Source organism: Monodon monoceros, unplaced genomic scaffold, assembly GCF_005190385.1.
Source record: "Monodon monoceros isolate NGI ecotype Baffin Bay Population unplaced genomic scaffold, NGI_Narwhal_1 Contig4994_ctg1, whole genome shotgun sequence".
NCBI classification, from domain to species: Eukaryota; Metazoa; Chordata; class Mammalia; order Artiodactyla; family Monodontidae; genus Monodon; species Monodon monoceros.
This window is the reverse complement of record NW_021700847.1, coordinates 5,162-17,362: the sequence shown is the minus strand read 5'-3', so window position 1 is coordinate 17,362 and position 12,201 is coordinate 5,162. Positions and strand designations below refer to the sequence as shown.

The following is a 12,201-nucleotide window of genomic DNA, read 5'->3' as shown; positions in this document are numbered from 1 at the left end:
TGGTGTCCGCCAAGAGGAGGGGGTTAGCCCCGTGAGCACCCCCGTGGTGTGAAGGTTGCACGAGGGTAGCGGCGCATCCCGGGCAGGGAGCCCCGCCCCGTCGAGCTCCAGGCCCCTCCTGCGCCTTCGCCCGCGCTCAGTACCGCTCTCCAATTGGTCGGCGGCGCGCAGCCCCGCCCCGCCCCCTCCAAGGCAATAAAAGCCGCTGGCTCGGCGCAAGCCGTTGAATAAACCCAATCTGCGCAGACAGGCGCTGGCCGCTGCTGCTCTGCCTTCTCGCGCCCTGCGGTGCCCGCTGGAGCCCGTCACCATCCTCCACACGACGTGCTGCCCTGCACCCGCAGCCATGTGCCGGACCCTGGCCGCCTTCCCCACCAACTGCCTGGAGAGGTAAGAGCAGCTTGTCCAGCTGCCTGGAGGAAGAAGAACAAGTCCCACCAACCTTAGGAGTGCAGCGGCGGCAGGCTTGCAGACCTGGGTGGGCTGGAGAATGGGACGCAAGTGACGAGAGGCAGAGGTCAACTTGGTTCCACGTTCTCGGATGCCTCCTTAGAGTCTTAGAGAAGGATGGGCGACGAGAACGGAGAAGGCAAAGCAAAGGGAAGCAGAGGGACCACTGCTTACTGCCATTCCCCACCCTCTGACAAGTGGCATTTCTACTCAGGTGACCCAGCTTCAGGAAAACCACGGTGGCATCACCAGGCAGAACCGAGTCTTCCCCGGTTTCTTAAGCACTTGGTTTTCATTCTAAGTCATAGGTCTAGGGGCCCTCTGGCCCTGGAAAGGCAGGGAAGTGTTTTTCAGCAGCCCCCCCTGTGAGGGATGTGCCCGCTTCCCAGGGAGCTACTCACCCACTCCAATCCTTGCTGGAGCTGGGAAGGAAAAAGTAAAGAGGAAGGCAGAAATCAGCTTCCATACAGCTCCAGAAATATTTGTGACAAGTCTAAGAGAGTGCTGAACTGCCTTCTGCTAATCAACAGGCACAAAGATGGATCAGTGTGACTTAAGTGGGCAAAAGCCCATGTGTGCTGTACTGTAGACCCAGAAAGTATAAGACCTACCGAGGCACAGCTTAAATATTGCTTTCATTGTTTCTGGGTTCATGATACCGCTGAGAGAGGCAACGTTTAGGCCCTGGGAACAGTTACGGGTTCCCAGGAACCCCAAGGCTGGAATTTGAGTGACACTAACCTGAGCTCTTCTGGGACCTCATAAATCTCTCTGCCCTGGCTGAGCGAGTGGAGAATCCTCACAAGCTCGTGCTTTGTCTTCCAGAGCCAAAGAGTTCAAGACACGGCTGGGGATCTTTCTTCACAAGTCAGAACTGGGCTCCGGTACTGGGAGTGTTGGCAAGTTCGAGTGGGACAGTAAACACAGCAAAGAGGGGTAAGTCCTGCTGAACAGCCTAGGGCCCCTAGAGGGAGGGAGCCAGATTCAGGAAAGGAGTCCTGAGAAGGAAAATACCAGGAGAAATTAGAACATGTCAGCGTGGACGTTGGTGACCTTTTCCTAGAGATTGTAATGGAGCTGGTCATAGCCGGTCTGCTATGGCTGCCTGGCTCATGGGTGACTGCGTGGATGGCTCCAGGCTTCTAATTCCACCAACAAATGAAGATACCCAGGGCCTGAATGTCTAGTTACCAGACTCTCGCACCTGGAGATGTCATTGCACATGCAACCAGGGCAAGGGCAGGGTCCAAGGCCACTGGAGGGTTTTAAATTAGTGACTACTTCCACTGACATGCACTTTACCTGGAAGCCCTTTTATACTGACCATCAACTGTGCCAGGTGCTGCGTTAGGCTCTGGGGTTATGGGTAGACATAATCTCTATTCATAAGACCCTTATTTCCTTAAGAAAGTATACAAAACAAGCTCTGAGAGTCAGGGGGATAGAAAGAATTTTGGACAGTGAAGAACACAGTCTTAGATATTTAATGAGGGCCAGAAGTTCCCTGCTTTGGTTTCTGGTTACTGAGCTGTCCTCTAGAAAACACAACTATTTCTCTGAACCCCAACTAAGAGTTTGAGGCATCAGCTCCAATAATTATCCAATTATACAATTGTGTGAATTATACAACTTCCATCAGCGTTCTGGCTAGGATTTGTGCTGTGCAGTAGTTTGTTGATTTTTTTTTTTAAATTAAAATCCTGCCTTTTTTTTTTTAGCAGAAACTTCTCAGAAGACGTGTTGGGGTGGAGAGAGTCATTTGACTTGCTGCTGAGCAGTAAAAGTGAGTGGGACCCTGTTGTGTCTGTCTGTGGATGGCACATGTGTGCCCATGTGCCGTGGAGGCAGCCTGAGGATGCTAAAAGTGTGGGCAAAATAGTAGTAGTAGTAATAATAATAATGATCCCCTAGTGTGCCAGCCTCTATTCAGAATACAAAGGCAGGTCCTTGTTGGAGAAAATTACATCCTAAAAATAGACCATTAACTACAATTGCTGTCTTTTCTTCTTCTATTCCCGGCTGGCTGTCCCTGCTGTCTGACCTGTCTCTTCCTCTCTCCCTGCAACCCCAGATGGAGTGGCCGCCTTCCACGCCTTCCTGAAGACAGAGTTCAGCGAGGAGAACCTGGAGTTCTGGCTGGCCTGTGAGGAGTTCAGGAAGCTCCGGTCAGCTACCAAGCTGGCCTCCCGGGCTCACAGGATCTTTGAGGAATTCATCTGCAGTGAAGCCCCCAAAGAGGTAAGAGCCATGACATATGCCAGGGATCCTGCAGACCCTGCCTGCTCCTTCCCCACTGAGAATCGGGGATGGTGGGGGGCCAGCAAGGAAAGGGCCGAGTCTAGAAATACAGTGGCCTCATTTGGCACAGGAGGCTGGAGACTATAAAGCCAGACTTCGGGCCACCCCTGCCTTCTTTTACCCTCATACTCACCAGTGGGACTGGAGGGGTTGGCAGGGGCTTTTTGGCTTCTGTCCATATGCACTTCTGTAAACGAAGCCCTTTTTAGAGCTCAAAACACTTACACAACTGGGGAGACAGGTCATCATAGGATAACCTGGCTCAGTCCCCTTGTTGACCTGCCTCAGGTCTGTGGTCTGTGGACCTTTTAACCTTCCCCCAGGCCTCCACTGTGTTTGATAGAGAATATGGCGCCACCTTGCGGAGAGAGAGTAGTAATGCCTTGCTCTTGTATCTGTACAATATATTTTCTGAGCACTTTTATTTATTCCTTAAAGATTTGTTGAGCATCAGTGACATGCAAGGCAGTGTTATAGACATTGAGGATATGGCAATGAACAAAAAGTCTCTACCCCAGTGGGAGAAGGTGACAATAACCAATTAAGTAAATATTGTCAGGGAATGATCTCTGCTCTGATAAAAACAAAGCAGGATATGGAAGGGAATACCAGAGTACAGGGTGGGAGGATGTGAGGTCTTTCCGATTTATAAAGGGAAGTGAGGGGTGGGCTGTTTGATAAGGTGACATGCGAACAGAGACCTGAAAAGGAGGAAAGAACATTCTAACACAGGAAACGGAAAGTGCAAAGACCAGAGAGTGCCTGTTGTGACCACAGACCAGCAAGTGGGCCCATGTGGAGTAGAGCATGAGGGAGAGAGAGTGGGAGATGATGTCACACAGGTGGCAGATGGCCAGGTGCCGGCCCAGCTGGCCGTGTGGGCTCATTGCACACTTGGGTTTTTCCTCTGAGTGACGGGTAACAACAGAGCTGCTAGCAAACTGACTTGGGTTTTAAAAGGCTCGCTCTGCTGGGTGGAGAATAGAGCCCGGGGTTAAGGGGAGAAGAGAGAGACACCAGGTAGCAGGCGCTGGCACTAGTCTAGGACAGAGGTGATGGTGACTTGAACCCGGGTTATTACAGTGGAATGGGTGAAAAGAGGTTGGATCTGTACCCATTCTCAACATATCCTGGGTCATTCTGAGAGACTGGAGGACAGACACTGGATCAGAGGTGGGGACAGGCCCAGAGTTGAAAAGCCCGTTGATGGTCCACTCTGGAGACCCCTGGTTCCGTGTTCGGAATCCAGTGTGCCTTCCACTGCCCCACGTGCCAGTCCTCCCGTGCCTGCTGGCCTCCTGCCTCTGCCACCCCATGCCCTGACGCCCACACACCCACGTGCTTGCCCTCCATCCCACAGGTGAACATAGACCACGAGACCAGGGAGCTGACCAGGACGAACCTGCAGACGCCCACGGCCATGTGCTTCGACGTGGCTCAGGGGAAGACGCGCACCCTGATGGAGAAGGACTCATACCCGCGCTTCCTGAAGTCCCCAGCTTATCGGGACCTAGCTGCCGAAGCCGCGGCCGCCTCCGCCTCTGCCTCCCCATCCGAGCCCTCGCATACCTGAGCCTCCAGGCTGGGAGGGGGCCGGCCAGGCAGAGAGGTTGGGTCGCCCATAGCCGAGGTGCCGCCCCCCTGTGGGGGGGCGGGTTCTGCAAAGCCAGAGAGGACAGCGAAGGGAAACGCCCACCCGGTGACACCCTCTCCTCTAGACCCTGCGGGACTGAATTCCGTGCGTGAGAGGGTTCCCCCACTTCTAGGACCTGCGCCCAAGGGCTGAAGAGGAGGGTTGTGTGTGGCTCTCTGGGGGAGAAGAAGGATGGTGCAAGAGTCAGCATCAGCTCTGGCCCTTCTCAGCAGGGCAAGGGATATTCCAGGGTGCTTTGGGAAACTTGTGGATAAAGGGAAACTTGAAAATGAGTGAGGGAAAGACAAGCAGCTTAGCCGTTCTGCCTGTCCATCGGTGGACACATCCTGGTTTCCTAGTTCCCAGACTGTCCTGGGCACACAGGGAACCATGGATGTGGAGCCTTCCCATCCTGTGCTCTTCACCTGCCTCTGGGCTGCCCGGCGGGTTCCTTAGCTTGCATTTCTCAACACTCCTGTGTCCAGCCTGGCAGTCTTGTCAAGGCCAGAGAACCAATGTGATGCTTGCCCCAGATGAGATTTTTACCTCAAATACTGGCCTTCAAGCCCCTTTCCAGATCAGTAGAGAGCCCGGAAAAGAGGCCATCTTGCTTATGTGAAATGAACCTTGGTGCTCCTGGTGGCCTCTTGCAGGTGACCCGACCCTGTGTGTGCATCAGGGTCCACCTGTGAGCAGGGCCCGCTGAGGACCTCTTGCTGGGATGTGCCCTCTCTTAGCTCCGTGCTTGCTGTTGAACGTGGGGCCCATCAGGAGAAGGGCATGGGGTCTCTTGGTGAGCGGCTAGTCCAGCTCTTTTGCCGGGCCGGGTGGAAGGAGGGAGAAAAGGATCCTGAGAAACAAATCTCTTGGCAGTTCCAGAGAATCCTCTTTAAATCAAGCTCATCTTTTATTTTTGTGGGTATGAGAACAGCGAAAAAGAGATTCCCCAGGATGGAAGGGGAGCCTCGTGTTTCTTTCCTGTGGATGTGAGGTAACGCTCACTGGGGTGTCGGGAGAAATGAGGCAGGGACCTCAATGAACTTGGACGGACCGTAGAAGCTGGGAGTGAGGCTGGGAAGAGCAGGACTGGGGGCAATCAGAACCTGCTTGTCACCTCATGGCATCACTGAGCACATGTTCCGTGGTGGGACTTCTGCCCGGGCCCAGGCTGGGGAGGTGAATTAACCGGGAAGCTCCCCTGTGCCCCAGGAAAATCCACACTGTTCTCTCTGCGCTATGAGCTCCTCCAGGAGACAATTATTTAAGTCTAACGTATTGTTGGTTTTGTGACAGTGGTCATGGCACATTATTTTCACTGCTGTTGTCGTTGCTATTGTTATTTATTGTCATTTGAGTTTGCCTCTACTGGAGAATCTCAACAGGAGCTGGCGGCATGACTGTCTCCCTCTCCACTGGACTCTACCTCTTGAACATGCTGGGAACCTCTTAGCACCTGTCAGGAACTCCTCCCTGTTTAAATATTTATTTATTGTTGACAGCTGGAACTGGTTTTCTAGATGTGAATGATGTACTCGATCCCCATTTTCCTGTTTCAGCATGTTATTTTATTGTGAAATAAAATAAAACCCAAGTATGAGATCCTGTCTCCAAGGGCTGTGTGGTCAGGGGAAGAGGGAAAGGGAAGTGCCGGCAGGAGTCTTGTGGGAGAGCTGGCGTCCGGAGATGCCACAGGATGCATGGGGAGCTTTCGAGTTATGGGCAGAGGTGACTGTTCGAACGGTGGCCACCAGGATGGGTAACTTCATTCAGCTGGTGACAGCCCAACTTGTGTCAAGCCATTGTGTCTTGTTGATTGGACCTGGCTCAGCTGTCATTTCAGGGCCCATCTCCTCTCTCCACCCGGCCCAGCACAAGCCATTCCCAGTTCTTCTTTGAACAGAGCAAGGGGTGGTTGCCCCTGGCCAAGTAGCCACACATTATCAGTTGGGGGGGGGACTTTTGTGCCATTTTCACCTTTACCCATTTTCAATTTGCATTAGTATCCTTTTAAGATGTCATATAAATTCAGGGAGTTAATATTCCTTATAATTTCATAGACGTCTCTGAGATGAGCTTTGGGAAGCCACTTGGTACATGGGACTGTTCCATTCCCGGGGCAGAGGCAATGAGAGGTTAGCGCTGGGCTGGAAAGAACTTTGGGGTAGGCTTGCAAGGATCCAATCTGCTCTCCCTCTGCCGATCACCTACTCGTTCTCCCTAAATTCTTCTCTATGTTGAATTATCTGTTTATATAAAGATAACTGAGTAAAGTGACCAGACTTCAGGTACATCGAGTAGAAAACCCCATGGAATCACATTCGAAGCCCAGATCTAAGAGGCGATTCTATGCGTGATGCCAGGAGGGATTCTGAGGTTAAGGGCCTGGGAAGGAAGATGGGAACACACACCGTGGCGGGCCCTGATCTCATTGAGTCCTTACGACAGCTCTGTGAGGTAGGTATGATAACCCTACAATATAGATGAGGAAACTGAAACTCCTGGGGGCATCGGAGGGGGGTGAGAGGGGAACATGTCCAGGGCAGCTGGCTCGAGAGAGTGGCAGAGATGAGATTGGAACCCAGTGACACCGTGTCGGGCGGGGGAGAGTCCAGTCTGTGAGGGATGGTCGAGGGATACGATGGATGAGGGAAGAAGAAAGATGGTACCCAGAGAGGTGGGGAGGTAGGAACCTTGTCCTCTTCTCATTACTTTCCTTCCATCTTTTTGCCTCTTTTACATGCATTTATTGCATCTAGTGCATTCTTTGTGCCTGGCAGAAAGCCAAACTAGTAGCCGTACCATCAACTGCAGGTAGCCTCACTTAATGGTGGGTGGGGATTCTGGGTAAGTTTAGACAAGGGCACAAATGTGTATTTTCTGAAGCAGTATGGGTGCCAGTAGGAAAACGTGGGTGTAAGCGGCTAGTAATGGAGAAATGAATGGGGGTGACGGACATCCAGTGACTGGGGTGGGTGCTGGCAGGCTCCTCAATCCAGCAAGACCATCCTCAAGGCTTGTTCCCCTCCCCTAGCCCTTCTTCTCACATACAGGGTGGTCTTGGAGCCCATGGCGTGGCCTGAAGGTGGTAGATACGCGTTAGAGATAAAGAAGAACGACTCTTGGCTGACCTATACGTCTCCCAGGTGTCAGGCTCAAACCAACACAGGACCTCTGCTGGATTGGTTCTCAGAGTGTTTAAGGGATTTCCTGAAAATCACGCAGCCAGCAAGAGGTCTCCAATATCTTTAAACTCACTGGCTCTGGTCCTCCCCCAGGGCACTTCAGGCTTTGGCTTAGCAGGCAAAGCACTTCCTGAGCGGCCTGCTTATGCCTTTCCGGCCTCTGCTCCCAATCGCTCACCTGCCCCTTGAAAACAAACCTTTCACGGTTCCCAGATTCACCCTACTGTTCAAGCCTCCTTGCTTTTGCCTCCTGGACCACCTCCCTGCTGTGCCCCCTACTCCCATCACTCCTTCATCAGCCTGGGGACGCATCTTTCAAAAGCCAGCTCAAGGGTCTTTCTGCGGTGCCTCCCCTGAGCCTTTGGGTCTGATCCCTGAAGCCTGTTCTTCATGTGCCCCCACTGCTGCTAACCCTCATCGGAGCACTTACATCCCTCCTTTCTGTCTCCCTTTACCAGACTTTGGGCAAACTCCTGGGGTTTAGGCATGTCCCCCTCTCCAATTTTCTACACCCAGGGCCTAGCATATACATGTTTAGCAGATGGCTCTTACGTTAATGATTAATTTTAAATCCAGCAGGAGAAACGTTTAGATGACCATTTCCAACTTCCTACCAGACTCCTCTCCCTGGACGTCCCACAGGCTCATCGTATGGAGCGCATTCAAAGCCGAGGTCATCACCGTCCCCCTCAGATATCCACTGCCTTCTGCTCCCGTAACCCTGATAGGGAGAGATGTTGCTTCTCCTCCCAGCTCACCAGAGGTCTTTATAGTTTTTTTAAAAAATAAATTTATTTATTTATTTATATTTTTGGCTGTGTTGGGTCTTTGTTGCTGGACACGGGCTTTCTCTAGCTGCAGTGAGCAGGGCCTACTCTTCATTGCGGTGCACGGGCTTCTCATTGCGGTGGCTTCTCTTGTTGTGGAGCACGGGCTCTAGGCACGTGGGCTTCAGTAGTTGTGGCACATGGGCTCAGTAGTTGTGGCTTACAGGCTTAGTTGCTCCATGGCATGTGGGATCTTCCCGGACCAGGGCTCAAACCTGTGTCCCCTGCATTGGTATGTGGATTCTTAACCACCGCGCCACCAGGGAAACCCTCACTGAGATTTCTTAGAGGAACATTTCATCCTCTTCAACATAGGCTATAAAAACGACTTCCCACCTGGTGCCCCTCCCCAGTGCTCTCCCCCTCCAGTTCATTTTCCATGCCGTGTCAGTCTTTATCCATAAAGCATAGATCTGAGCACGCCATGGCTGCATTCAAGCCCTTCAGTGGCTCCCCTTTGAGTACGAGAGAAAGTCCAGCTCTTACAATGACATACGAGGTTCGTGCTGATCTGACCCAAGTCCCTCTCCTGACTTCGTCCCTGCCCAGATGGCCCTTACACACATGCTGTTCTCTCTGCTCGTAATGCCCTCTTTGTCTTTCTTTTAATTAGGGGTTGGGGGCTGAGGAGGAGAATGCCCTTCTCAAAAGGCCTCCTGAAAATCTAGCAAAAACATCACCTCCTCAAGTGAAGCCTTCCTTCCCAGACATCCACTGCCCAGAGTTCATCTCTGCCACTTCCATGATTCTAGGACACCCTGTCCTAACCTTGATCGTCTCATGTGTGACATGGCACTGTCACTTGCCTCTTCGCAGCTATTTTTCTTTCACTAAACCACTCTCTTCCAGATGGGGAGCCACATTATTTGATAAGATGGGGCAGGACAGACCACGGCTGAGTGATACACAGCCCAGCTCGTGGGGTTGGAATGTTGGGGCTGGAACTGGCCCCTTCGCTGTATGACCTTGGGAAGCTGCTAAGCCTCTCCAAGGCTTACTTCGCTCATCTGTAAACGAGTGCAGTAAGAGTGCACCCCTCAGAGGGAACATGGAATGAAAGAAAAGGGGCACAATGCTGATATCCCACCAGTATTAACTATTATTATTATCTGATTCCAGGTACTCAGCACAGTACCTTGTCCACAGTCAATAACTATTTATTGACTTTTTGAAAAGAATGGAAGAGTCACAATTCAAAGCCAGGATTCCAAGTCTACTTTCCCAAGTATAGTACAGCTGTTTCCATACTGTATTTTATCTGATATGAAGAGCATTCCAGAGTTCCAGATGAGGAAATCAAGGACTGAGCCATTAAATCCAGATAGTACTCACTCAACCCAGGCTCGTGTATTTCCGCATCAGTGCTGTTGCTTCCGTGTTGGCTGTGGAGGGCTCTGGCCTATCCCTCACCCTCTGCTACCTCCCTGTGGCCATGTCAGGTCAGGCTATACAAACTTTTCCCTTGGAATTGCTTAGCTTTGCTCTCATTTTAAGTTGGCTCCTTCCTTTGGAATTGTATCCAAGAGGTATAACTTTTAGTTTTGTTTATTAATGCAGCTTAATAGAGATGTGAAATTTCAATAGAACTGAAAATTATTAGCATAATTGCTAAGGTATCCCAGGGGGTACAGGGGTTAAAATTAGATTTCTTTAGCCAACAGGGCTGAAATCACCTTTAAAAACTGAAGCTCTTGGCGTGGATGTAGAGAGAAGGGAGACCTTGTGCACAGTTCGTGGGATTGTAAGTTGGTGCAGCCAGGATGGAAAACAGTATGGAGCTTCCTCAAAAAATTAAAAATAGAACTGCCATATGATCCAGCAATTCTACTTCTTTTTTTTTTTTTTTATTGTAGCTAAATGAGATAACGGATGTTAACTAAACCTATTGTGGTAATCATTTCAGAGTATATGTGAATCAAGCCATCATACTATATAACTTACACTTCTAGAGTGATGTATGTCAATTATTTCTCAATAAACCTAGAGGGAATTCCCTGGCAGTCCAGCGGTTAAGACTCCGAGCTCCCAATGCCGGGGACCCAGGTTCGATCCCTGGTCAGGGAACGAGATCTCGCATGCTGCAACTAAAGGAGCCCACATGGGGCAACAAAGATCCTGCATGCCGCAACTAAGACCTGGCACAGCCAAATAAATAAATAACTATTAAAAAAAAACCAGTACCTACCTCATAAAGATTAGATTATATGATTATATATATATATATATATATATATATATATATATATAAAGGGCTCAGAATAGTTCCTAGAGCATACTAAAGAGCTACATAAATGCTTGCTACCATCATCATTCTTCTCCTTCTTATCATTATTATTAGTTCAGGTAGCAAAAGTGGCATGTGCAGAGACATGGTGGTGGGAAGCAGTGTGATGTGATGGGGACCTGGATGGTAGTAGTGGTGATGCCCATGAGGAATCAGGACAGTCAGGGACCATATCAGGACCTGAAATCATGTTACATATTGCATTTCTCAATTATTTATGATCTATTTCTGCCTACTAAGATGCAAGCTCCAGGAAGACCCTCACGAGGCACTTGTGTGATAAATCACCGTATCCCAAGCATTTAGAATAGTCACTGGCAACATTGTCAGTGCTCAATAAATATTAATTGAGCGAATGATGCGTTAAGGATTTTGAACTTTGTCCTGTACACTATGGCGAGTCAGTGAAGTAGGTATTACTAGATTAGAGGCTGAGAAGCAAGTCATCAGTTTCTTCCAGTAAGCGATAGTAAGGGCTGAAGTAGTCATCCCCTGGCAGATGAAAGTAGGAGACTTGGGATTGGAATGAGAATGGGAAGTGGCATTCAGGGGGTGGTGCCATTCATGGGGATGGAGAAAAAGGAAAGGAGCAGATTTAGGGAGAGATGAGAATCTCTGTTTGGGACATGTTCTAGATTTGTGGGTCTGAAGTTCAGCAGAGAGGCTGGGGCTAGAGGGAGAGGCTTGGGAGTCACTGGGGTGTAAGGGGCAACAGAGGTCGAGAGTCTGGATGGCGTGCCGCTGATGACCAACATGTCACCACACCTTGCTCGCTGTTCATGACCCTCTAGGAAGTTTGTCTCCCGACAAGACTGGATGTTCTTTGAGGACAGGAATACTTCCCATTGTAGCCTTCAGTATACAGCGTGCATCTCCATGCTAGGAAAATGGTCAGGAACAGAACTTCTAGAGCAGAAAGGAATCTTAAAAACCATATTAATATGATAGAATGAGGCCCAACACTGTTCAACCACTTGCCTGTGGTCACTCAGCAAAACAGCCACAGCTCTGGCTGCAGGACGAGGTCTTAAGACTGCCAGCCTTGTGCCCTTTCCAGGAGGCCACATTGCCTCAGGGTGGTGAGTTGACAGCACCCAGGTGAGTGAAGGAGCTTGGGCTTTGGGCTGATCTAGCTTCCTGGAGCCTCAGTTTCATCATCATCAGGATTGTTAGGGGTTGATTGGGTCCGAGTCTCTTGTGATGCAATGAACATAGTGCCAGGCACCCTGTCGGTGCTCAATAAATGTTTATTTACCATTCATTTCCCTCAAGAAGATAGGGGGTTTGGAACAACGTGGTCAGGTTGGAGCTGTGACCTGAAAGGCTGAAGGCTGAGCAGCACGATCTTGGACATCAAATCAGCCCTCAGCAATCAGTTAAGAGCCACCGAATAAATACATGTATATGTATAACTGAATCCCTTTGCTGTACACCTGAAATTAACATATTGTTAATCAACTATACTCCAATAGAAAATAAAAGGTTAGAAAACAAAAGAGCCACCGCTTTCCCCTAGGAGGTTTAAAG

The 12,201-nt window shown here is 50.1% G+C and overlaps 1 protein-coding gene across 1 annotated transcript; it reads left to right on the top strand.

The window, feature by feature from the left end:
- Positions 1-266: 266 nt before the first annotated feature.
- Positions 267-5,974, top strand: LOC114889676 (regulator of G-protein signaling 16). The gene is made up of 5 exons (XM_029213185.1): positions 267-390; positions 1,276-1,386; positions 2,169-2,233; positions 2,522-2,688; positions 4,109-5,974. Exons 1-5 carry the CDS (start codon positions 347-349, stop codon positions 4,319-4,321), a joined length of 600 nt encoding a protein of 199 aa, XP_029069018.1. The 5' UTR covers positions 267-346; the 3' UTR covers positions 4,322-5,974.
- Positions 5,975-12,201: the final 6,227 nt, after the last annotated feature.

Excerpts from the sequence above, each read along its gene's own strand:
- LOC114889676 (XM_029213185.1), top strand. The coding sequence starts at position 347 with ATGTGCCGGACCCTGGCCGCCTTCCCCACCAACTGCCTGGAGAG. Across the intron at positions 1,387-2,168 it reads AGTAAACACAGCAAAGAGGG|CAGAAACTTCTCAGAAGACG; the intron begins GTAAGTCCTGCT and ends TTTTTTTTTTAG. Across the intron at positions 2,234-2,521 it reads CTTGCTGCTGAGCAGTAAAA|ATGGAGTGGCCGCCTTCCAC; the intron begins GTGAGTGGGACC and ends CTGCAACCCCAG.